Genomic DNA, 27,195 nt, shown 5'->3' with positions numbered 1-27,195 from the left:
ATATTAGTTACATACACTCAAGAGTGTTTTACTGATGGGTATATAATCAAAAGCTTGGAAATCAGTGTTTTAAAGTACTTAGCAGTTTGCTGGTACATAATAATGATAATAATAAATATTTACCAAGAACTTACTATATGCCTGGCATATTAGCCTTTATATGAAATTTCATTTAACTCTCATAATAATCTTTTTTTAAAAGATTTTATTTACTTGAGAGAGAGAGAGAGAGAGAAACAGAGAGAGAGCATGAGGAGGGGGAGGGGCAGAGGGAGAGGAGAAGCAGTCTACCCTCTGAGCAGGGTGCCCCACACAGGACTTGATCCCAGGACCTGAGATCATGACCTGAGCTGAAGGCAGATGCTTAACCAACTGAGGCACCTAGGCGCCCCCATAATAATCTTTTGATGTTGGTACGAGTATTGCCTCACTTGACAAAGCTAAGGCACCGAAGGTTAGTTCACATGCTGAAGATCACCCAGCAGATTAAAGGTAGACATGGGGTTTGAACCCAGGTATTCTGATCTTGTGCTGCCTTAAATATGCCTGACTGCCACCACATATGTGTTCAAAAGAATAATATTTTGGGGTTTTGGGGGAAGGTTACTTAGGAGGGAAATTTTGGGGATAACATAAGAAATACATGGCTTATTAATAAATACAGAAAACAGTATCAAATAATAAGGTATGAGTCATACTTTTTAAAGATCAGCCTCTCATGGAACATACTTCATCATGATCTTGAACTGAGTAGGGTAGGGAAGTGGAGAGAACAGCTTCAAAGACCCCAGATACCCACTACCCCCAAAAACAGCTGTGAAAACCTGTCCTTTGATACCTAAGTGGGTGGCAGCTACTCTGCATCACAAAGCACTGGTCTCTGGTGTGTTCTGCAATGCTGGCTCCCATAGTTCCTAAGAGATGTGTCTGTGCTACCACTGTCAGTCACTTCTGGGACTAGGCAAGTGGATGGTCAGATGGATGAAGCCCTGGGTTTCTATACATGACCAAGGCTGCAAAGGCCCAAGAACCACCATCATGTTTTTGGTGACCTAACATGGTCTAAGACCGGGCAATAGTCAGAAGGCAGGGGTGACTGGGATATGAGTGGGAATCCCAGTTGTTTCTTCCCATTGTGGTCTGAGATATTTTCTAGGGCTTGAAGCCAGAAATTTGAGAAGCTATTCCCTTCTAGCCACTCCCCTCTTACCAAATTTTGTCATGTTAGAAAGAGCACTAACCCCAGTATTAAACATACTCAGACTCTGTTTGCATCACAGACCTGTATCTCTTAAGCAAATAATACATTATATGTTAAAAAAAAAAAAAAAGATAGTAGGAAGGGGAAAATGAAGGGGGGGGGGATCAGAGGGGGAGACGAACCATGAGAGACTATGGACTCTGAGAAACAAACTGAGGGTTCTAGAGGGGAGGGGGTGGGGGGATGGGTTAGCCCAGTGATGGGTATTAAGGAGGGCACGTATTGCTATGGAGCACTGGGTGTTATATGCAAACAATGAATCATGGAACACTACATCAAAAACTAATGATGTAATGTATGGTGATTAACATAACATAATAAAATTAAATTAAAAAAAAAAAACTTACTCAGACACTTTCACATGACTCCTTTCTTTTCCCAACCAAGAGTGAGTATGATACTTTGTGCTCGAATCACATGGTACTCCAAGAGACCTTTGTCACCAACAGCCTTTACATTATTTTGAGTAGCTAGGGTTTTTGTTAAAGGATAAAATTGGACAGCTAGTTGGAACACAATCCCTGCCCTCAAATAAATGTTCCAGTGGTTAGTTTCCTTAGAACTTAAGTCCTAAGTGATGATTAGCAAAGAAGAAAAAAGTCCTCTATCTAGAGATCAGAAGAGTTTCTGAGTGCCATGTCCATTAGCCCTGTATCCAAAAGTTAAGCTACATTCTGTGTGGCAAGGGCTTAACCCAAACTCTCCCAAATATATCTGGAAAGGGAATTCTGTCTATGGTAATTCTTTTTTTGTTTGTTTGTTTTAGACTGAGCCTTTTATTTGCTAAATTGAGACTGTTCTGCAACTAAGCAATTTTCTACTGCCTAAGACTGTTCAGAAATATCATAAAGCCTGCTAGAGTTTTAATTCACTGGTAAGGGGAAAAACTTACCCCGGTGAGTATCCTTTAAAAAAAAGACATTAGGAGACAAATATAAAGTTGCTTTTGGATTACATCCCACAATTTACATTCCATGATTATATTTCATTGTACAATATAAGGAAAATGTTGCTCTTCAGTAAATATGGACTTTCTCGCATCACTGATTCTTAATTCCATATTGATATTTGTATGTATCACTTTTCTGCCTTTTATTTATTTTTAATTTTATTTTATTATGTTATGTTAGTCACCATGTATTACACCATTAGTTTTTGATGTAGTGTTCCATGATTCATTGTTTGCTTATAACACCCAGTGCTCCATCAATACGTGCCCTCCTTAATACCCATCACTGGGCTAACCCATCCCCCCAAAAAACCCTCAGTTTGTTTCTTAGAGTCCATAGTCTCTCATGATTCGTCTCCCCCTCCAGTTTCCCCCCCTTCATTTTTCCCTTCCTACTATTTTCTTTCTTTCTTTTTTTTTTTTAACATATAATGTATTATTTGTTTCAGAGGTACAGGTCTGTGATTCATCAGTCTTACAACACTCACCATAGCACATACCTTCCCCAATGTCCATCACCCAGACACCCCATCCCTTCTACCCCCCATCACTCCAGCAACCTTCTGTTTCCTGAGATTAAGAATTCCTCATATCAGTGAGATCATTTGATACTTGTCTTTCTACGACTGACTTATTTCGCTTAGCATAATACCCTCTAGTTCCATCCATGTTGTTGCAAATGGCAAGATTTCATTTTTTGATGGCTGCATAGTATTCCATTGTGTGTATATATATACACATATATCTTCTTTATCCATTCATCCATTGATGGACATCTAGGCTCTTTCCATAGTTTGGCTATTGTGGACATTGCTGCTATAAACATTGGGGTACACATACCCCTTCGGATCCCTACATTTGTATCTCGGGGGTAAATACCCAGTAGTGCAATTGCTGGGTTGTACAGCAGCTCTATTTTCAACTATTTTCAACTTTCTTGATTGGATTATTTGTTCTTTGGGTGTTGAGTTTGATACATTCTTTTTTGATTTTGGATACTAGCCCTTTATCTGATATGTCATTTGCCAATATCTTCTCCCATTCTGTTGGTTGTCTTTTGGTTTTGTTGACTGTTTCCTTTGTCGTGCAAAAGCTTTTTATCTTGATGAAGTCCCAATAGTTCATTTTTGCCCTTGCTTCCCTTGCCTTTGGCGATGTGTCTAGGAAGAAGTTGCTGCAGCTGAGGTCAAAGAGGTTGCTGCCTGTGTTCTCCTCAAGGAGTTTGATGGATTCCTGTCTCACATTTAGGTCTTTCAACCATTTTGAGTCTATTTTTGTGTGTGGTGTAAGGAAATGGTCCAGTTTCATTTGTCTGCATGTGGTTGTCCAATTTTCCCAACACCATTCGTTGAAGAGACTGTTTTTTTTCCATTGGATATTCTTTCCTGCTTTGTCAAAGATGAGTTGACCATAGAGTTGAGGGTTCATTTTGGGGCTCTCTATTCTGTTCCATTGATCTATGCATCTGTTTTTGTGCCAGTACCATACTGTCTTGATGATGACAGCTTTGTAATAGAGTTTGAAGTCTGGAATAGTGATGCCATCAGCTTTTCTCTTCTTTTTCAACATACCTCTGGCTATTTGGGGTCTTTTCTGGTTCCATACAAATTTTAGGATTGTTTGTTCCATTTCTTTGAAAAAAGTTGATGGTATTTTGATAGGAATTACATTAAATGTGTAGATTGCTCTAGGTAGTATTGATATTTTCACAATATTTGTTCTTCCAATCCATGAGCATGGGATGTTTTTCCATTTCTTTGTGTCTTCCTCAATTTCTTTCATGAGTATTCTATAGTTTTCTGAGTACAGATTCTTTGCCTCTTTGGTTAGATTTATTCCTAGGTATCTTATGGTTTTGGGTGCAATTGTAAATGGGATCGACTCCTTGATTTGTCTCTCTCCTGTCTTGTTGTTGGTGTATAGAAATGCCACTGATTTCTGTGCATTGATTTTATATCCTGCCACTTTACTGAATTCCTGTATGAGTTCTAGCAAAACCTCAATGAGATACCACCTTACACCAGTCTTTTGGGTTTTCCACATAAAGTATCACATCATCTGCAAAGAGTGAGAGTTTGACTTCTTCTTTATTTAGTAAAATAACTCCTTGGTGCTGGGCTGTGCCTTCTAAAGGTAAGCCTGAAAAATAGGCTAGAACGTCAAGTAGAGCCTGCCAGGCTTCCTGTTAATTCTGCATTTTGTGCATTTTCACTCCCCATTCCAAGTCAATGTCTCCTCATCTCCTCCAACCTTATCTGCCACAACAAATAGAATTTTTCCAGGATTTTTGGTATACACAAAATGATCTTGAATATTGATGAAAAATATAGCAAAGATCTGGCAAAGGAAAAAATGACTTAGCAAAGCAAAGACATCTAATGTTATTGTTTTTTTCTTGCCCTTGCTTTGAAAATCCCTTCTTCCACATCTGCATGGCTCGCTCCCAACTTCATTCAGATCTCAGCTCCAACTTCACCTCCTCAGTGAGGCCTTTCCTGCAGAACATACCTAAATACACTTCATTCCTCATCCTCTCATTTTGCTAACTTTTCTTCACAGCACATCTCTACCTGACATTACATTATAAATGATTGTGTGAAACTGTCGCTTGTCTATCTCTACCCTAGAGTCTAAGCTGCATGAGAACAAGGACTTTGTTTTGTTTGCTACTGTCCTTGCAGCACCTAAAACAAGCACATGGCATATGATGAATGTCCAATAAATAAATATTTGTTGAATGACTAAATGAATGAAGAAAATAAATTCGATGACTAAATTACAACCGAATGGAACTAATCATCAGGGAAATGTAAATCAAAGCTACAATGAGATATCACTTCCCATCTGTTAGAATAACTATTATCAAAAAAACAAGATATAAGTGTTGGCAAGGATGTGAAGAAAAAGGAATCCTCATGCACTGGTGGTGGGAATGTAAACTGGTTCAGCTACTATGGACAACAGTATGGAGTTTCCTCAAAAAATTAAAATTACCATATGATCCAATAATCCCACTCCTAGGTATATATTCAAGGAATTGAAATTAACATCTCCACAAGATATTTGCCCTTTCAAGTTCATTACAGCATACAGTATTATTACTTACAGTTATTTACATTATTTACAATAGCCAAGATATGAAAACTAAGTGTTCATCAATGAATGCATGGATAAAGAAATGTGGTGCACACACACACACACACTCACACACACATATATACACACAGATATTATTCAGCCATAAAAAAGAAGGAAATCCTGCCATTTGTGACAACATGGATTGACCTTGAGGACACTATGCTAAGTGAAATAAGGTAAAAAAGACAAATACTATAAGATCTTACTTATGCCAAATCTAAAAAAATGAACTCAGAAACGGAGAACAGATTGGTGGTTGCCAGAGGTGAGAGGTGAAGGGTGGGGGAAATGGGTGAAGGCGGTCACAAGATACAAGCTGGCAGTTATAAGATAAAGAAGTCCTGGGGGTGTAATGTAGGGATGGTGACTATAGTTAATAATATCGTATTGTATATGTGAAAGTTGCTAAGGGTAGATCTGAAAAGTTTTTATCATAAGAAAAATATATAACCACGTGAGATAATGGATGGTAACTAAACTTATTGTGGTAATCATTTCCCAATACATACATAAATCAAATCATTATGTTGTATACCCTAAACTAATACAATCTTACATGTTGATTATATTTCAGTACAGCTAGAAAAAATAAAAATTAAATAAATAAAAATACTTTCACAGGGAAAAAAAGAGGAAAAAACAACCCAAATGGAATACTTAAAGTCTTGAGACATTTTTGAAATTATTTCTCAGGCCAACTTTTTGAAAAGAAAATTGGATAAGGGTGGAAAAAAACACTAAGATGAAAAAAAAAAGGTAAGTTTCTTTAGTAACAATAGTAAGGTTTAAGACGAAAGTAGCTAAGTCTATTCAAACAGCTTATCCCATTCACGGCCAACTTTGAGATTCCCCCAGGTCCATGTTGTATGATCCAAGACTTGTCACAATAGAGAAACATAGGTCATGAAACCCTGTTCTCTATAGAATGGAGGAATAATTGATACTATTCTACAAATGTTTCTCCAAACCCCAAGTGCTGATCTATTGTGATGCTTGCTTCTCCCAGTGTGCTGAGAACAATTTTGGAGGAGGTTTCTTTCCTGTCTTTTCTTACTCTTCTCAAAAGGGTCCTAGCATTAACTGGGCATATTTATCTCATGGTCCAGTGACTCTGGTCAAGCTGTTCTTGTTACCAGAAGAGCTTTGCCCTCCGGCCTCTGAAACCAGAATAACCAAGCAAAAGGAAAGACTGGAAATAACAAAAATAGTTCACAAGTAAATATATAAGAATTAAGACTCTGAACCACAAAAAGTCTAAATTACCATTAGAAAAATTTGGACAGTGAGAATAAATTAAGACACTTGAGGTTTTAATGCTGCAAATATAAGATTATTTATAAAAGTCACACTATTAGCTGTTGCTATAAAGACTTCCTTAAAATATCTCTAAAATATAAAGTATTAACCAACACAATTAATAATAGCCTCAATGTGACCTATTTGCTGCCTAGCAATTCTCTTTATTGAAACAACAGACAGGACTGATTACTCAGCAGGGTAACTTACTCCAAAATAACTTTCCTGACCAAATGATAGTGTCACTTGTCACACAGGAAGTGAAGACTTGGCAAAATTTTCACTGGGTAGTTTCCTTTGACTTTTCACATTACAGTCAACTGATTTATGAATGATAGGAAGTATAAATTTAACTGTGCTGACAACTCTTTGGAAGTGGACTAAATCTGCAAGACCTGTCCAGCCAAATGGCTGCTGACTCCTCCAACTCAATATTATAAAAACATAATGTGTAAATCAATAATAAATTAGTGATGATAATAAATCGATTTATTCATTCATCAATTTTTAAACTAACTGTGATTTTCCCCTAACCAGCTCCTTCCCCTAACTTCTCACTTCCCCATTTCTGCCCTACCACCTCTATGAACCCACATGGCCTGGTAGCAGAGTAAGTCATTCTCCCTTCTCATACCCACTAGGTCCAAATTCTACAGCATCTTCCTTCCTTGCTTCTCTTCCATGTGCCCCTTGGTTACCATCCAAGCTTAGGCCTCATTTGTCTGCTTGCTTTCCCTCTCTACCCTCTACACATATTTTTTTTTCTTTTCTATACTTCTATATGTATTGAGCATGACTGAAACAAGCTTGGCATATGGTATTTTATAGTCCTCACAATCTATGTGATATAATTTAGAACTGAATTATATACAGGTATATATTATATATTGATCTATCTCTTTGCTTTTGTCAACACTGGCAAATAGAGTTGTATTCAAGGCCTTCTGTAATCAAACTTTGCCCTTATTTCTAGCCCTATATTTCATTGGTCTTCCATACTTCAACAAATTGGAATTGTTTTCCTTTCTTGGAATATTCTCTACCCCTTTTTTCCACTTCCTTTGCTTGTAAAGACTCTCCTGCCTCTACACATTATATATGTCATTACTACCGGAGTCATTCAACTATCTTTCTTTGAAATCTCTCCTATCACCCTAATAAGAAATAATATTGTCCTTCCTGAGTGCCTGTGGTACTTGGCTCCCTCCCTTAGTACCAGCTTTGTGGTGTATTTACTCATTTATTTATTTGTTGTGTTTTCCTCTGATCCATTATTAAACTCCTTGAGACAATTACTTTAGAACTGAAACTTATGGGACTCACTCAATTCCTTTGTGTTGAAAGAACGAATGAATGAGTGATGGAGAAAGTTCTTATATCACCTGCTCTTCAAAAGCAAGTTTTAAACTTCCCACTGATAGGAAATTCAGAAATTCTTAGTATATAGTTTGGTGTTCCTAGATGTTACATAACAAATTAATGTAAAGCCATTATGTAACAGAATATAGGCCCCACTCAGCTAAAACTAGTTAAACATATCTTGAGTCCGCAGAACAATTGATGGTGTTGGAAACATTAACTAGATAAATACAAAGCAATACAATCTAGTTTTATTTTCCCAGAAGGTTGTTTTGAGATCATCAGTTGCTCATAATGTATAGGAAAATATTATTTTCATAAATCTTTAAGTGAAGATTTTTTTTTCTTTTCTACACTTCTATATGTATTGCGCATGACTGAAACAAGCCTGGCATATGGTATTTTATAGTCCTCACAATCTATGTGATATAATTTAGAACTGAATTATATACAGGTATATATTATATATTGATCTTTTCTCCCCAACAAATGTTAAATGAATGAAAAAAACCCACACATTTCCTTAATCCCTGGCATTTGTGAAGCATTTAAACATTATCTCGTAGCGGCAATGATAGCATTGGTGTTAGAGGTGGTGCAGTGGTGATGGTACCGGTGGTGGTAGAAGTGGCAGCGGTAATAATAGCAGAGACAGTAAGAGCAGTGCAATGTAAAGGATCTCATGGGAACCAGACTCATTAGATACGTCATCTCATTTAAATATTAAAACAACCCTACAAAATAACTCTAGTCTCTCCACTTTACAAATAAGAAAGTTGGAGTTTTTTTCCCATTTCACCGTGTTACCTCCTTCTAGGCCATCCAATGAATAAACCCTTTTTTGGAATCCTTTTGCCTGTGACCTAGACTGGTTGAATAATTGATTGATATGAATAGTTGAGTGCACTGGAGAATTCCTAGTAAGAAAGAAAGACTATGGGGTTTTTGTTATTTTCGCAGACTAGGTGCCCCACCCCCAAACGACATATAAAAAACAAATGTGCATTAAAATATACTCTGGCCATTTATAACAAGATCCTTTCCAGTTAAAGTTATCTAATATGGTTAAGTGTACCAGTGGATGCCTCTTTCTCCACCAGCAATGAGGGAAGGATTTATTCTGGGTACTGAGTTGTCTACTGCCAACCTTGGATGCCTGGAGAGGCAAATGCTAAGTACGACAAATGAGTCACATGATTTAGACATTAATCTAGAAAATACTTGAGCCATTCAAGGTCAATTGAACTTTTTATGTATAGAATTCATAATCTACCAAATGAAAAAACCAAGAAGGCCCCAACAACTTGGACATTTTCTCTAACTCTTGCCTTAGTTTTTCAAAAGCAAACACTGGAGTTTGGCTGCTGGTAAAGGAATCAATGTGTCAATAACATAGTAACAAAATTTTTGATCAGTTACTGACAATCCTGCTAGAAAAAAATTGCTATAGTAACAGAGATAATTATCAGCATCTTTGGGGGTCAACCTGTTTGGTGAAATAGTGTTGTTTAGAAATGCAGATAAAAATAGGTAAGAGAGAGAGGAGGTAAAAAAATACCTTTTTTAAAATAAATAATTTATGTCCAGGTGTTAACCAGAGGTAAAATTGAAAAGTATGTTTTAATTAAAATCCTATGCTGCCAACAAAGTCATTTAAAAATTACTTATTTCAAGATAGATAATTTTCTATTACCCATGTGAACAGAAAGAAGCATGTGGAAGAAATCATCCAAAACAGCAGAAGATCTAGAAGTTGCTCCTATTTATTTCAGAAATACATTATTTGATTTGCTTTTTGCATGTTTCAATTCACTTTCCTAAGTCTGACTTAAGCTAATATTATAATTAGTTTGACTTTCCTGAGCCCTCATCAAGTGCCAGGAGGAAGTTAATCTAGAAATGTGCTAGTGGACGATAATGTGAAAAAAAACGATTAAAAATTATCTGTCTTGAATGAGGAAAAATGATAGACCAAGTATCTCCCCTCCTACCCCAAAACTCTCAAAATCGAAACAAATGTCTATAAATTAAAAGAAAACTAAGTCTGTATGAGTGAAAGTGCTAAAACAAACTTCCTTAGTATCAAGGAAGCTCTCAGGTCTGACTCAAAATGTTATGGAATGAGTCATATAAGATCCTGGTTCTTAGCATGTACTTGTATGGTTAAACACAAATTCACTTATTCCTTATTCCAAGGACTGATCCAGAATGCATAATACACTACAAGAGGTAATTTGGGGCACCTGGGTGGCCCAGTCAGTTAAGTGCTGGACTCTTGGTTTTGGCTCAAGTCCTGATCTCAGAGTGGTGGGATCCAGCTCCCCCACACCCCCCCACCCAGCAGGCTTGTGCTCAGCATGGAGTCTGGTTAAGACTCTCTCTCCCTCAGGATGCCTGGGTGGCACAGTCAGTTAGGCATCTGCTTTCGGTTCAGGTCATGATCCCAGAGTCCTGGGATTGGGTCCCGCATTGGGCTCCTTGCTCTGCAGGGCCTGCTTCTCCCTCTGCCTGCTGCTCCCATTTGGGCTCTCTCTCTCTCTCTCTTTCTGTCTCTCTGAAAAATAAATAAAAATCTTAAAAAAAAAAGACTCTTTCTCCCTCTCCCTTTGCCCCGCCCCCTTCTCTCTCTCTAAAATAAATCTAAAAAAAAAAAAAAAAGGGTAATCGTATCTATTTTCTGACCCAGAGTCCTGAGAGCAGAAGGAAACTTCCTTCCAATAACCGAAACAGTTCACAAATTTGCAAAAATAAAACCATTTTTAAAAGATGTGTCATTGGGATGCCTGGGTGGCTCAGATGGTTAAGCATCTGCCTTCGGCTCAGGTCATGATCTCGAGGTCCTGGGATTGATTCCCATGTCGGGCTCCCAGCTCAGCAGGGGTCTGCTTCTCCCTCTCCCTCTGCCTCTCCCCCTGCTTGTGCTCTCTCTCTCTCTCAAATGAATAAATAAAATCTTTAAAAAAATAAAAGATGGGTCACTTCACAATTTTTCTTTTTCCTACCTAAGATTTCCTAACTAAACTGGTGGAGTGAAGATCTCTTGAGATTGACTGTGTGTCAGTATATTTATAAACAGCCAAGTGGCCAGTGTTGGCAGCCAAAAGCCAGTCATCCTAAATCAAGGTTTACAGGTGCAAATTTTTTCACTCCCCTCTATATTCCTTTTGACTTAAGGGATATTTGATCTGAGTAGCCAGCTGGCAATATACACAATGACACTTAGAACACATGTGTAAAAACTTGAAACAAGTAGGGGCATTTGGATGGCTCAGTTGGTTTAAGCATCTGACTCTTGATTTCGGCTCAGTCATAATCTCAGGATCCTGAGATTGAGCCCCAAATCAGGCTCCGTCCTGGGCACAGATTCTGCTTAAGATTCTCTCTCCCTCTCTCCTTCTCCCTCTGCTCTCCCTCCCTCACTCTCTCTCTCTCTCTCTCTTAAAAAAGAAAAAAAAAAAAACTTGAAACAAGTATCATGAAAGGCAGAGTCAGAAGAATTACTATCTTTTTATCGAATCTGTCATTTGCAAAACAATTATATTAAGTATACCCCCTTAGTCAACTAAATTGTTCCAATAGTGTGGTGTTTAAAAAAGACATATACATGTGTGTTAATACATTGCATATGATGGCTCAATTATTTAAAAAATATATGATCAGATGGAATCCTTACCTTTTCAAGTATAGCATTGCCTTGGTGAGGATTGATGTTATGCTGGCTTATTTCTCTCTTGTATTTATATTCATAAACTTGATCAGTGATATTAATCAGCAGAGTTGATGGACTGAAGGCCAGTTTTCCACAATCATACACAGTTCCACTTTCAATATCTGTTGGTGCTGTAGCATATCGTAAGATTAATCCCATTATGAGGCCTAGAATAAAGAATAAACAATTGCATTGGAGGAACTGAATCTAAAATGTTCACTATTGGATGCTTTTAAATATATGATTTTGAACTTGTAGAAGTGGCAGGAGAAAAGGTTATATCATTACCTGGCTTAGAATATTGTTCACTCTTCTATAGATACCAGTTCAGTAGATTGCATTAAGATATTTGTGGTGTGGACACTATTGCTTGAATATCCAGCATATATTCCCCTGTTTTTCCTTCCTAATGGAGCCACGAATTTTGGAGAGAAAAGCTACCTACTTCTTCTATCCAACCAAATGCTTCAAGAAAACCTTTGCTCTTTAACAGATACCGAGTAATCTAATCAGTCAGTGGATTAAATTTCCCAGAAAGTTTTTGGTCCACAAGTCAGCACATATCTAAAACAGTGCCATCAAACTAAAAGGAAGCACTTATAGTCCATGGTTGGGAGAGAGATGTTCTTTGTTTTCTCCTTTGGGATATGACAAAGGCAATTTGTTTCCCCATTTTTTTTGCTGGCAGCTATCTTGTGACCTTGAGGGGACCCAGTCCAAGGTAATGGTCAATATACTGAGAATCTTAGGACCAAGATACAGACAGAACCTAGGTCCTGATGACTTCACTGAACCACTGGATCAACCGATTCAGGAGATACCTACTTCTAGACTTCTCGTTATGTGATACAATACATTCTTTAATTTTTCAAACAACTTTGAATCAAGTTTCTGCTTACCTGTAGCAAATGCATCCTAAAGATACAACATTCCTTTCAGTGAAGAGTTGAACCCAAGTAACAATCCTTGACTTTTAAGTTTACACATTTATACGTTAGGATGCTGATGGTAATCTGCTAACTGTAAACTCTGCTAATATTATGGATTTATTAATAAATAGCAAAGAAACTTTAGAGGGCTGAAGTATGTGTTTTAAGATAAATCCACAACCCACTCTTTAAAACATCAAATGTTGGAAGGTTTTACCACTCTTGTGAATCTAGTCACCTAATAGCCTTTCATTTACTTAATAATTTGTTGGGAGCTTATTTTGTACAAGACATTTCTAGACTTAAAAATGCAACCCCAGTCCTATAAGAGCTCAAGTTTGTAAAATACAAACCCTTAAGCAAACAATTATAATACAATGTGACATGTGCTATGACAGCTGGTAAGCCCTCTGTGTTATATGAGTATAGACAGAAAACACTCCAAAGCCCTTTGAATGATGCAAAGCTTTAGAGGAATCTTAAAAGGTCATATAAGATTTGTCCAGATAAGCTGAATCAGGGAATAAGTTGGGATCCAGGTTACACATGTGGGTGGCAGTACATAACAGCAGAGACAGCTAAAAGATCCCCAGGATTTATGTTCACCAATGTGTAGCATAGTTGTCAGGAAAGTGGATGCTCAGTCAGAGATTGTTTCCTGATTTGTGTCTGGTTAAGTTCTCCCCAGTGGAATATAAGCAAAAGTGATATGTGCCCCTTCTGGAACACAGCTTTGAATAAGTAGGTGAGTTTTCCCCTTCTCCTTCCCCATCTATCTGATAGATGGGGAGGAAACAAAGGCCCTATAAGTAAACAGAGTCACTAGACTGAAGGAGCCCTGGTCCCTGAGATAGCAGGCGGGCGGAAAGCCTCTGCCAACCAGGAATACCTACATTGGACTATTATGTGAGTGAAAAGTTAACTTCTGTTGTGTTGTCACTGAAATTGTAGTGTTAATGTGTTAACCATCACCAGGATAACCTACTGGAGATTATGTATAAATACAGAAGGACTTAAGAAACCTGGTGGATTTAGAGAGTCTGTAGTGGTGTGAGAAGAGAATAAATGCGGGAGAGAAAGATGATAGAGATAAAAAGAGAGAAAGAGAAAAAGAGAGGGGTTGAGAACTCTAGACTATAGGCCAGAGGCAGAGACCAAGTCATAAGGTAAGTTCCTTGGTCATGCTGAAAAGTTTTTACTTTTAACTCAGTGGTAATGCAGAACTATTGAAATATTTCAGGTAGGAGAATAAAATAATAAAATGTTTATGTAAGTGCTATCATTTTGGCAACAATGTAGAGAACTAAAGAGAATGATGCGTGAGAATAAAAACAGATTTTCTTTCAAGAATATTTTTACCTCATTCCAGCTTCAGTATTTGGCCCACTCCTCCATCATAGTGAGAAATACTGTATCCTAACCTTTGTTAGCAAGAGAAAATAAGTGATGGATACATAACTACCATGAGCGCTTGATCCACCATAGAACAGTGAGCAAACTTTCATGTGTCATATCAAATGATTACAATAAAACTAGTCAGGAAAGAGCAGGGAAAACACATTATCTACACTGCAAGTGGTTTAGGGTGCCTGTGAAGAACACGACTTTGCCAACACTCTTTGTCTAGGAAAGATTCATTTTCTAAGTTATTTGGCAGGTACTGTGATTCGAATCATAGAGTGATTCTATGACCTGTGTTTTCTATTCAAGTGGGATATAAATAAAGGAATCCCAAGACACTATCTGCATGGGGCCTGAATAGAGAGAACCTGTATTAATACTGTTCAAAGTTCTCAGAAGGTGAGACGCTTATTTTTGCAATATGCTTTCAGTGCAACAAGTAAATATGAAGTGTCTACTGTTTTTTCCCAATCAGGGAACTCAATTATTTGTCATAATGAGGGCCTTATCCCTGGGCCCCTGTGGTTAAATTCATACAAGTCCTCAAAACCTAAATGGCCCTGCCTGGACCTTTGTATCAGCTCTGGTGCCAGCTTTCAGCAAGAGGTGCGCTGGAATAAATGGAGTAAGCTGCTTGCCACCAGTGCGGACCAGATGTGATGGTCATGACGAAGCATCCCTCAGACGGATCTCCCCCTGTGAGGACTGCAGCTGATCGATGGTCTCAGCCACTGTGCCCCGGAGTCCACGACCATATTCACTGAGGCCAGCCAATGACTGAGTTCAGTAGGGGTACCGAGGCAGGGAGGTGGGGCCGCTCTGAAGGGTGACCATGGCTTAAGGATGTCCTTTCAGCCTTGCTAAACCTTTCTTAGAATTGTGCCATGACCTAAACCTTTTCCTACCCAGCCTTCCCCTCGCTCCTCCCTCCACAGGGGCTACAGCTGCACTGAGGTCTGACAGCTGTCCCAGCATCCAACCTCTCTCTCCCCATTTTCCCTCAAAAAAGTTTCCCCAAGAAATCTTTCACATGACTAATCTCTTCCCAGTGTCTGCTTCCCAGAGGACCCAAATTAACACACTTGACAAAAGGCTCTAGTTCTGCTTCTCCTCACCCCAAGTCTCGAGAGGAAGCAACATCTTGACACAATGTGAAGGCCAGTGGGGAAACAGCAGCTGCACAGTGCACTCAGTTGACAAACACATATGCCCATTTGTGCGCCCCCACTGCAGTAGCAGCGGCTGGAAAGATCCTTAATGTCTGAGGCCAGACACCCACCCACAGAATCTGACAATGCTTCTGACAGCCAAATGTCCACTCAGCACTTTAGCCATATGTTGAAACAAATATGGAGTTTTGAATTAATGCCACTCCAGCATAATATTGTTTGAAAGCAGGTGACAGATAAAGTAGGACTGCTAGTAGGAAAAAAAATGCTATTGAAAAGGGTTGTTTGTACTCTCCCACAAAGGTATAGGATAAAGAAAGCACCAACCACCAGTGCACAGAAGGAAAGAAGAGACTGGCTGCGACAGTTTATGGACACGAACCACCATTCTCATTGTTAAGCCACAAGCCCAGGCCTTACCTTCCCAGGAGAAAAAGAGGCAGCTTGTCCAGGCAAAGCAATACCATGCAAAGGCCTTGTTCTAGGTTATATTCTCACAAGCATGACACTTCCCTGAGCTCTGCCCCTCCAAGCAAAAACTCTAGTCCAGATGCATCCCTGCCCCTACATGTCTGGGCATTTGGGCAACTAGGAGGGCTGTAATATAGACATGCCGTTTAGTGAACCTTGACCTCTCCCTAACAGCATACAAGCCCCACGATAGAGCTTAGACAATATACCTCATTCCTAAACCACTCATAGTCCTCCAAATTCCATTTCAAGTTCCACCTGTGGGGGCCCCTGCTCTGATGCAGCCTGTGCTCAATGAATTCCTTCATCTTTGAGTTCTTACAGCACTCACAGTTTAAACCACACCCTTTATGGCCCAATTTTATAAAGGCTTACATTGTTCAACATTGCTTTGCAGACCTTGGCTTTGTCTCCCTCATTAGACAATGAGACTGTTTAAGACAGAGACTCTGTGCTAGTCTTCATCTCTTTTTCCTTCAGAAAAGCTACACTTTAGGCAGAATTGTAACCCAACTTTCTCTAAGTCCACAAACTCCCTTGGAGTCAAGAAGGAAAGATCCTCTAACTTCACGTAGTTGGTCAGTGACCAACATTTTATTTATTTATTTATTTATTTATTTATTTATTTATTTATTTATTTATTTATATTAAAGATTTTATTTATTTATTTGACAGAGAGAGACACAGCGAGAGAGGGAACACAAGCAGGGGGAGTGGGAGAGGGAGAAGCAGGCTTCCCACGGAACAGGGAGCCCGATGTGGGGCTTTATCCCAGGACCCCGGGATCACGACCCGAGTCGAAGGCAGACGCCCAAAAACTGAGCCACCCAGGCGCCCCAATGACCAACATTTTAAAATGTCACATGTAAGGAACATCACACTGAATGCTGTCATGTTCCTGTCCTTGCAGAGCTTGTGGTATAACGTCCATAGCAGATGCCTGACAGGCAACTGACACAATGATGTTTGTAGGAGAAGAAAGGAGGGAAGAAGGAAGAAAGAAAAAGCCTCATGGGCACTCAAAATGAGAAACATTTAGAAATACAGGCCTTGTCTTTCTGCACTAGCTTTCACTTCATTCTCCCCATTGAAAATATTAAAAACTCCCCTCCCTCCCTCTCTCGTTCTGCTTTCATGTCACAGACACACAAGGCATTGCTCTAAGACTTGGGAGAATTATAAAAATGAATAAAATATGGCCCTAACCCTAAAAGATTAAAATATTTTAATCCTACCAGGCCTTTTCCTCTTGCCCAATCTGTGATCCTGATTTCCAGTAAGAATAAGGTACGAGTATTTCCTAAGTCTTTTCTGGTAAGCCTGAGTTTTATAACCAATCCCCCTGCATCTTATTGACAGTCATTCTACATGATGCTGAAGCATTTTCCTAAAGGGACTTTTCTTAGAGGAATATGGATGGGGATTTACTTTTATACGTAATGATTATATTTATATATAATGAAACAGATCACAGAATGGTTTTGAAAACACAAAGTGTCAAAATCTCTCTGGCTATGTTTAGACCTAGGCTGTGTTCATACACTTAGACACACTGCCACACCGCATGGCACACCCCAGCAGGCTCCCTTTAGATTCTTTTTCTGTAGAAGTGGTACTCCCCTGGAGTCATACAATGCAACAAGACCATCTAGACACATGTATCTAATCAGACTAGTCCATGGGTATATATTTAAGTGCTACATGATACTGAAGAGAATTTAGAAGTCTAAAGCAAATGTACGTAGTTAATATGTGAAGACAGAAGAAGAAATGAAGAATCTAGATAAATGAAGCATTGCCCCTTACTAAAACAAGAAGATAAATCCTTAAGCTATATATTATATTTCAACTTGATTAGTGTATCAGACACTGTTGATTGCCAACCCAGCATCTCTCCCCACCCCCTCACTTTTTCCCAACAAAGCCTGATTTGTTCGGCTATCCACTACCCCTCCTCACACAGCTATGTACTGAGGGTAAGCTGACTTCTCCCTCAGCTCCAAGGGTGTTCCCATTTCCCTTGCTGGTAATTGGTACTAGAATGGCATGTGACTATTCCAGTCAATAAAAAGTGAAGGGAAGCTGGCTAGGGAGCTTAGAAAAGCTCTGATATCCTAAGACAGAGAGAGAGGAGCGATGAGCTCTCTTCTTCCTCAGGATGTTATTGGGCCTGGTTAGGATACCAGGAAATTCCATACACACCTTAGTCTTCACATGATGTTAAAGTCAGCATTGGGAATAGCAGAGCAAAGAAAAGGAAAGAACCTGGGTCCTTGATGACAATAATGGGCTGCTGAATCAACCAGCCCTGAAGACCATTCTTCTCTGGAGTCCTATTTATGGGGGATAATAAATGTCTTTATTGCTTAAGTCTGGTTCAGTCAAGGTTTCTGTTATTAGCAACTGAATGCATCCTAACAGATATAAACTATTTTTTTAAACAAGTAAATGTATAAAGTCCTAAGGAACCCTAAAGGAAAGACCAACTAAAACTCCACCCCCTCAGTGTTAGGGAAGGCCTCACACAGGAGGTTCTTAAGGATGTGTAGGAATTCTCTAGGTAGAGGAGAGGGCAAGGACATTCTAGAAAGATGTATTCAGAAATCAATGAGCATGGTGCTAATCAGGCACATCAAGCAGTTTAGGATGGCTGACTAGGGCAGCTGAGATCAAAAGCTCCAGCACAGCTGAAAACAAAAAGGGTGTTCAAGAGGGAGAGATAGTTGGCAAGAAGGTCTTGAGAAAGAATGGTGGGAACTTCTTGTTGGGAGAAAGACTTGCTGTGTTTTTCAGCTAAGGAAACAGCACTGGGAGACAATTATCTGAAGGGAGAAATGAGAATTAAGATAGGACATGGAGAGGAAGACATACGAGAGGACATGGAAAGGAAGTTAACATAATTTGTCTATATTTACGTGAGAAAGAACCTAGCAAAGGAATCTGAGTACAGGAACTTTAAGATGACAGTACTAAAATTAAGCCAAGGAAGAGCATCGTTTACCATTATTAGGACTTTTTACAGTGGGAGACTCTTTAAAGCAGAGAATCTAAGACAGTATTTCAGTCACCCAGATTCAAAAAATACAAACTGGGAATTCAAAAATGTGGAAATAAAGAAGGAAAGGGTGTGACAAATATTTTAAGGAAGCCAATGGGGGACAACAATGAACTGTCTGCAAATTAGCATTCACAAATATTGGACTTTAAGTGTTATCGCCACAATTTTTCCCTTTTTACTTGATAGTTATCTACCTCCCCCATCATATCAAAATCTTTATCAGAACAATGATTTAGAGAGATGATATGGGTTTGAATTTCAAATGCTAAATGCATTTCCTAACGTTTTCCTGTTAGCACTTTAGTTTTACCCTGAGATTAATTACAGACAGAACCAAAAGTAAAAATATACAATGCTCTCTGATTATTTAGGGATTTCATTCCTTCTCTACCCTCCCACCAATCTTCTAAATTCAAAGGATGAAAGGAGAGTGTGGGTGTTGCTAAAAAGGACACAGTTTATTGCTTTGTGCTGGCTCATTATCAACTTGCTTTGGTGAAGAAAAAAAAATCCTATAAGGGTTTCAGAATAGGCCCGGGGCACCTGCCAGTAAGAGTATCCCATGATATCCCAAGGTGGAAAGGGGGTCCATGAACCTGTCCCACCTTAGGATGCCTCATTCAAAGTTCTATCTTCTCACAGGTTAGAGTTATGTGGGAAAAGACAGAAAGACCCAACCATCACAACTTCTACCATGGTAGAGTGTCCAATGTTTTTTTCCATCCAAGGATGGAGAAACTAAACTACTAAACAACACACATAGGCACACACACATGCACACGATACACACACAAACACATACAGACATACACACAGCACACATTTCACAGCACTCTGGGGTTCCTAACATAGGATTATAGATAACTTTTCTCTAGAAACTATCTCAGCCACCAGCTTATACATAGCTAACACCCTTCCTTGCCATCATCTCAGGAAGTTTACAGGAGAAATATATAGAGATATCTAACTAGCCACATACTGACTAAAACAAAGTGATTTCTTATTTTATAATGTTTACACAAAACAATCAATTTTTTTCCTCAAACCAGAGGGGGAAATATTACAAAGTAATATAAATAGTAAAAGAGCAGAGGGGGGTAGGGAACTCTCTAATAAGTGAAGATTTTCTCCCAACCCCCTTTTCATTTCAGGAAGGTAATGGAGAAAGAGAAGATAGAAGAAAGTAAAGGAGACAAAACTAGGAACTGCCATGTTCAACTTTATTTTCCTAGTGAATTATTTCTCAACTTTAGTGCATTAGAAATCTCTGGAAGGTTTGTTAAACACAGATTGCTGCACTCTGCTCCAAGTTTCCTACTCAGTAGGCCTGGGTTAAGGCCCACATACTTGCATTTCTAAAAAGTTCTCAGGTGATGCTGATGCCATGAGAAGCACTGTCATATAAGACAACAAATAGTTCCTACCATTACAAGTGCCACCGCAGTCACAGAACTCTGTCAAAGTCCATGCCACCAGACTCATGCACACAGGTTTCAAACAGCATGGAGAGCCCAGAGGCATAATTAAAGATTCTACCTTTAGACCCTTCCAAAAATTCAATTCAATTAAACTAACACCTGATGAAAGCCTATTTTGCATGATTCACAAGAATAAGGCATTTACAGTAACTTCTCCACCCATTCTGACAGCCACAGACATTTAAAACCAGAGTGACTGTGGACTTGCAACACTGCTTTCCCTGATGCCGCTGCAGGTGTTTCCAGGGCAGCCTCATCCCTCTTCCTGGGACATTTTAACCCAGCTTCTTGGCATGGATGTACTTTCACAATATTGCTCCCACTGTATTTCCCATGCTGGGCTTTTTGCTACGATAAGATAGTATTTCTGAGGCCTTAAGGTAAAAGAAAAACTTTACTACTTGCCTCCTTTCCCCAACCTTTCCCCACCCCTGACTACACATCAGCAGCAGACTTTGGTGAGAGGACAAAATTTGAGAGCCTTAGTTTTCAAAATTTTCTTCTTGCCAATTATTCTGTGAAGCCTTGGCCAAAGTTGCAAATTTTCTGAGCTTCTTTGTCCTTATATGCGAACTGAAGATCATTGTATTTTTCATGGATGTGGTAAGGATTTAGCAATAGTATTTATAGTTGGATATCTCAGTCTCTATCTTTCTTCTGTAAACTTCCTAAGATACTATCACCTGGCACAGAGTAGACATTTATTAAATAATAGCAACTCTCCTCTCCTATGGCTAGGTGTGTGAAAGGACATGGGTTTTATGGTCCTGGGCTTGAAGCTCGGCCCTGTTACCAGCAAGTCATTTCATGTCTCTGAGGGTTGGTTTCCTCTTTTGTAACATGAAAATGATACCTCCTCCCCAACATATATATGCACACACAAATACACCCAGGTTTGTGATACCTCGTGGTCACATGGAGCCAAACCTACCAAGGTTTGAGTCCCAGCTGTGGCACTTTGTAGATCTGTGACCTTAAAGAGGTTACTTGATTTTTGGTGCCTCAGTTTCCCCATCTAAAAAAAGGTTGTTGTGAGGATTAAATGAGTGAACATACGTAAAGCCCTTTTGACAAAATAGTTCACACTGTAAACACTACTTGTGTTAGCTATTTTTACTATTATATTTTAACGTAATAGATGTTTCACAAATGTTAATTCTTTATATCACCACTTCCGTAACCATATAATTTTAATCCAATTTAGACTATATATAATGTCTCCATAAACAGTTTGAATCATAGATTCATTTTCTTGATGTGTACACTTCTTACTTAGCTTTTAATACCCTGAGAGAGGATCTTCTGAGGCACCACAATAGTTTGCACTCAGGGCTTCCTCTGTAGTTCCTTAGAGATTCAGAAGCCACAACAGAATGTATAGGAGGTTATTTTCTTAAAATCAACTTTTGAAAACCTACAGAGAGCAATATGTCTTGAATTTTTTTACTTTTTCAACATTTATTTGGTTAACATTTTACAGCACGGAAAACCTTGCCCTGATCTCTGAGGCTCCTTAAAAATCAACCCTTTTACACTAAAGGGAGAGCAAGTTCAGTTCACTGGGCTCTTAACCTTAATTACTTTTCCTGCAGATCCCTTCAAATTAAACCAGAAGCACTCTGATTTTCACATGAATGCATCCATAAACCCCTGCATCCTCAACCCGCCCTCTCTGTTCTGATGGTATAACTTGCTCTCCTTACCTTTCTGACCGGAATTCAATAAGACTTACCAAGTACTCATTACAAAATCAGAGCAGAACTGGAAGCACTAAGAGTGGTGAAATAACACTAACTAAAATCCTGCGTGGGAGGCTCTGGAAAGAAAGTTACTGGTTTGGGTTGCAGTGGCTGAGAGATGCCTGATGGCTGAAGTTAGTCTTGGCCTAAATTTTGAAAGACTTTTGCAGCTAGAAGGGTGCTTTCATTTCTTCATCATTTTACAGATGAGACAAGTAAGGCCAGAGATTAAGTCACTCGCCCAAAGTAATGCATCTAGCTACTGAAAAAACAGAAAGTCATCAGGATTAAAAACCCAAATCCCCAAAAGAGCATCCAATGCTTTCTCTGTAAAGCACACCACGTTTGAGTAAGTACAAAGCCTCAGAAGGGCCTTCCAGTCAGGGGGAGGAGCGCAAAGTGGTAATAAACATCTTTTCTAGGCCTGGCAGCCAAGAAGGCAGTGCGGGAGTGGAGCAGAGCAACATGGATCAGGAGGGTGGAGCCACACCTCGTTCAGCAGCACAATTTTATCCTGAGGAACCTCCAAGCAGTGCTAGGATGAAATTAATGGCCTATGATTTTTCAAGAAAGATAACTTTTAAAACCTTAGTGATTCATCACGTATCAATGTTACCTATAAATTTCAAAAAACATGCTACTGAGTGAATTATTTGATGCTATTATCTTGCTAAGTGTGCTGTTAGAGGATCAGACATAGTTTACAGAGTTTAATATGACATAATTTAATGAATTCAAAATCTAAACTTTGTGGTTTGGAATTTTCCTCTGTTCCACTAAATAGTGAGCAAATTTCCACATGAATTCAGATAGTATCCCTTAGATTTTAAGGCCATAAAATCAAAGATAGAATTGTAAGAGGTTTAAATTGTTCTGTCCATAAGCTTGGATCCCAACCCCCCAAACGTATAGCATTATGAATGCCCTCTAAAGTATGAGAGCCCCCAGTGATGTGTAATGAAATTCTTAATGCTACCGGGGAACAAGGAGCAATTTTTCTTTTATGAACAATGAACATGGGATACAAGGCCCTAAGTGAGCAGCACTAAGTGCACCACCTGCTGTCAATCAATATTTTGACCATTAATGTCATTTAAGCTATTAGTCCAATTTAAATGAATATCGTCATTTCTTAGCTATTAAACCAGTTATAGATTCCAATCCTTGAATTTTGAAATAATGAGAGCCATAGTATGTCATGAGACACAATTATCCATTACTGTTCCTCCTGAAGTAAAAATACAGTTATAATGATGTCACTGATTTTCAAAAGCATCTTAGGACCCTTCATGTCAAAAAAAAGAAGACATTTTTCAATAATAGATTATTTGTAATTGGAGTATCAGACTTATCTCCAATGAACAGAGAATCAAACCAAACACTACACATGATTTTTCTTGGCCTGTACAACCCTTCATATGACATCTTAAAGTTAACAACTTGGAAATTGTTTCTAACAATAACTGTAAGAGAGCAGATAAATGTTCTGTTTGATAACATTTCCCCTCACTTTTCTTTAACTGCTCATTTCCTAAGCCCCTGATCCTTAGAATTTTTAAGTTGGATTCCTGATATACTGATAAAATGCATTAACATCTATTGTGTCTTCTAAAGGAAATTAGATACATTTCAGCATAATACCAGCAGAAAGGCAGGATGTCTTAGTAGAGATGGAGGTTGAATTCCAACTCAGCAGCTGATTACATGACATTCACCTCAAAAAGTTTTCCTTTCCTTGCCTGTGAAATTAAGATGCTGGAATTATCATCTCTAAGACTCCTTCCCAATTCAGGAATTTCAAATTCATTTTTAAGCACTGGGCACTTCATTCACTTGGCATTTCCTTTCCCCTTCTCATTTAAATGTGTTTATTAGCATGTCCAGTCTTGCTCCCCTGTTGTAGTCTCAGACTATTTTATCACTGACAGAAAGTCCCTAATAAACATTTCAGATATAACATTTAGATCATCCCTGAAGAAGAAATATGATATGTCATTAATGCCATCCATATGGACTATTTTCAGAGACTATTGGTAAGAGTTCCTGTATGATAAACAGGAACCAACCTCATTAGACATGTGTATAAATGTATAAAAGCACATGGACCTTGCTATGAATGGCTGTTCAATTTTGGGGAAGTTACTTCATTGTTCTGAGATTTAGTTTCCTCCTCTGTAAAACGAGGGAGCTGGAGAAGATAACCTTTAAGATCCCCTTAAATTTCAACAATTATAATTCTATACCAACAAAAACATTAAACAACACTAAAAGTATTTTCATTGATTTATATAGTTTAAGATAACTCAGGGATACTCAGAATTCTAGTAAAGGAATAGTTATGCATTTATATGCACATTTTCATAATTTTTTTGAAGCTTATTTATTTATTTTAGAGAGAGAGAGAGCACAAGTGAGGGGAGAGGCAAAGGGAGAGGGATAGAGAGAGAAGCAGACTCCGCGCTCAGTGTGGAGCCCAACACAGGGCGATCTCATGATCCTGAGATCATGACCTGAGCTGAAATCAAGGGTCAGCCGCTTAACAGACTCAACCACCCAAGCGCCCCTGTTTTCATAATTTTTATAATCATTTTACTTTGCATTGTTTCAGAATTTGCTTTCAATAACTTACAAATAAAATGTTCGTGAAAGAACAGAAATCAGACAACTTAATCCCACTCTTATAAACCATAAACCTTAAGAATAGCAATTTAAAGAAATGCTATCTGAACTATTGTGCAATACACTAATATTATATGACTTCAACCGCAACTTAAAATTATTTCATGAAGTTTTGAGAATTAAAGGTAATCTGGAATTTTTTTCAGGTTCAAAAATAAAAGTTGCATTTATGTACTGTGAGTACAAAGTATGGTTGAATTTTAAAAAATCGCCAAAATTTAATCAAAAGTTTTACAAAACAGTATCTCCATGATAGATAAACTGAAATTGGCAAAATGAGTCATAGTTTAATCAAACTCAGTGCTGTGAAGAAATCTTTTCTTATTAGAAGAAGGTTTATAATTTTAAAATCTGTATTGTTTTGCAAAACCATATATAGCCCTTTAATATAATGCCAAGAATTACATTGTTTCTGGCTTCTCAGATTACATCCCATATCCTCATTGATTATTTATTAGCCAAGTCGAGAGAAAGAAAGATCGTGGTTCACTGTTGATGGAAAAGGGCAAATGACTGCTGCCCAGGGCTTTACATCTGACAGAATCACTTCCTTTCTCTTCAACTTTCTCTTCAACATGATTATGTTTTCCCCTCAAAAGAGAGTTTTGTGCTTTAAGACCCTCAATACAAAGGAATTTCACTCTGTGCTCTGAAGGGATCAGCACATCAGTCTCCTGAAATAAATTGTACTGCTTAGCCTAAAACTTTTAGTTCCTAGTTTAAGTATCTCACAGTGGAATTCGGTTAAGGCATAGAATTTCTCATGGTCTCAAATCATGACTGTACATTGTTATCATCAGGACATCACATGGTTAGCATATAAAATGTTCATTGATTCTGTTCCCTGAACCTCAGGGATATAAATGGCTTCAAGACTTCCAAAATGAAAAAAAAAAAAAAAAAAAGACTTCCAAAATGAGGGAAACAGAATATAAAAGTACATTTCTTTGCAATAAATTATAGCAATGCCCCACCTGTTTTCACTGTATTCAAAGTTCCGGTCCATTACCAGGCTGAGATCAGAACGGTAATGTGAAAGTGAGTAAGTTTTAAAACTACTAGTGTCTTGCATTTTACTTTCAAAGATGAGAGTACAATATGTATAATCTCTGTCACATTTTATCAACTTTCTGAAAGGCATGACATGGTAAATTGCACAGAGAGAGTAATATTTGGGGAGTTTAAAATGTTAAATGCTTTTCCACATCTTGCCTCCTCTCCCCCCAACAATGGTACATAACAAATAACATTAAAATGACAAGAATTATAAATTAGGAAGTCTGAAATCAGCCTAAGACATGAAAAGTATTGCATAAAGAGACTCTCTTATAAGAAAATAAAATATTGCCTATATAATTAAAATTGGATACAATCATTCCAGTAGGAGGGGTGGGATATGTTTCTGAACATTTCCTTCTTGAAACTAGTTGACAAAAGAGGATTTACTCCATACATTTTTAAATGATGTTATTTCTAGAACTTTATAATGCTTATCAGTTCCTCCTATGAAAGATGGGCTGCTCTTTGTGACTGTGGAGCCATGACTTCCCAATATCTATCATTACAAAAACAGTTTGCTCGGTTTGACTCCCCACATGACAATGGACTCGCAACTGTCAACAGAATCACATTATGGATGCCATGTGAGAACATGACTGTGACATTTACTCTTGTGACAGGGCAAATTTCGGCAGCTCATCTGGAAAGAGATGAGCATTCATAATGCTGCGGCACCTTTCATCAAGCTAATGACATTTCAATCAGCACATTTTCTCCAGTTTCAATACTTTGCCATCTGAGCACAAGTCTCTAATTACGCCCAAGCAACAAGTTTCACATCAATCCTACAATTTCTGCACTCACCATACACCATTGCTCCTCCGGTTTCATGCAAGAAGCGAAATCGATGATTTTTAAATAACCAGATTGTCAAAATGGTAAGGATGAGCAAAAAATTAAAGGCAAGCAGCTCCACCGCTCCCTGATGTTGAAACTGATACTCATCCTTCTCTGACATAAACCTTTGCTGTCTCTCCATTCTCCAGTCTTCTTGGGATTCCTTAGATAAAAACCTGGATAAGAGCTATTTTATCAGGATTTGCCTAAGACAGTCTGGCTGCCTGAAGATTTCAGAATAAACACTGCCACTTAAGTTGCTACTTCATGAGCGTTCTGCCTTGGCTTAGTATTCAGATGGCTTCTAGTTACAACTTCCTGTTTCTCTCTTAAAGCAGCCCTGTCTCTTTTCAAACTCCAGAGTGTAGTTTCATCATGGACTCTTACTATCTTTAAACGATTCATTCCACGAAATTATCTTTCATGTTGGACAGACCTACAAGCAATCATTCTGAGATCTTGAATCATGATTCTTACTGTCTCAAATAAGCTCCTGAAGCTGCATAAATGGTAAATTGTAGATTAAGAATGAAACAGATCACCTTTCATCAGTAACATTTTCTAAGTTCAAAAAGCTAATTCCCGAATCATAACCTCACTCATATGTCAGATTTCTCCTCTCCAACCAAAGTCTACCAATGTAATAGGGAATGATTGATACCT

The 27,195-nt window shown here is 38.4% G+C and overlaps 1 protein-coding gene across 1 annotated transcript in view; it reads right to left on the bottom strand.

Moving 5' to 3' along the window:
- Nucleotides 1–26,817, bottom strand: part of SLC9A9 (solute carrier family 9 member A9) — a 564,530-nt gene extending 537,713 nt beyond the window's left edge. The window contains exons 1-2 of the mRNA XM_028099209.2: nucleotides 26,500–26,817; nucleotides 11,677–11,879 (exon numbers count right to left, since the gene is read on the bottom strand). Of these exons, the coding sequence (XP_027955010.1) occupies nucleotides 11,677–11,879; nucleotides 26,500–26,674 (378 nt within the window). The 5' untranslated portion in view covers nucleotides 26,675–26,817. The remainder of the gene's footprint in view (nucleotides 1–11,676; nucleotides 11,880–26,499) is intronic.
- Between the last annotated feature and the right edge of the window lie 378 nt (nucleotides 26,818–27,195).

Source organism: Eumetopias jubatus, unplaced genomic scaffold, assembly GCF_037043125.1.
Source record: "Eumetopias jubatus isolate StellerSeaLion01/CBP00866 unplaced genomic scaffold, mEumJub1_p1.0 scaffold_1, whole genome shotgun sequence".
In the NCBI taxonomy this organism is placed as follows: Eukaryota; Metazoa; Chordata; class Mammalia; order Carnivora; family Otariidae; genus Eumetopias; species Eumetopias jubatus.
The sequence above is the reverse complement of the archived record's forward strand: the minus strand, read 5'-3'. Positions and strand labels throughout refer to the sequence as shown.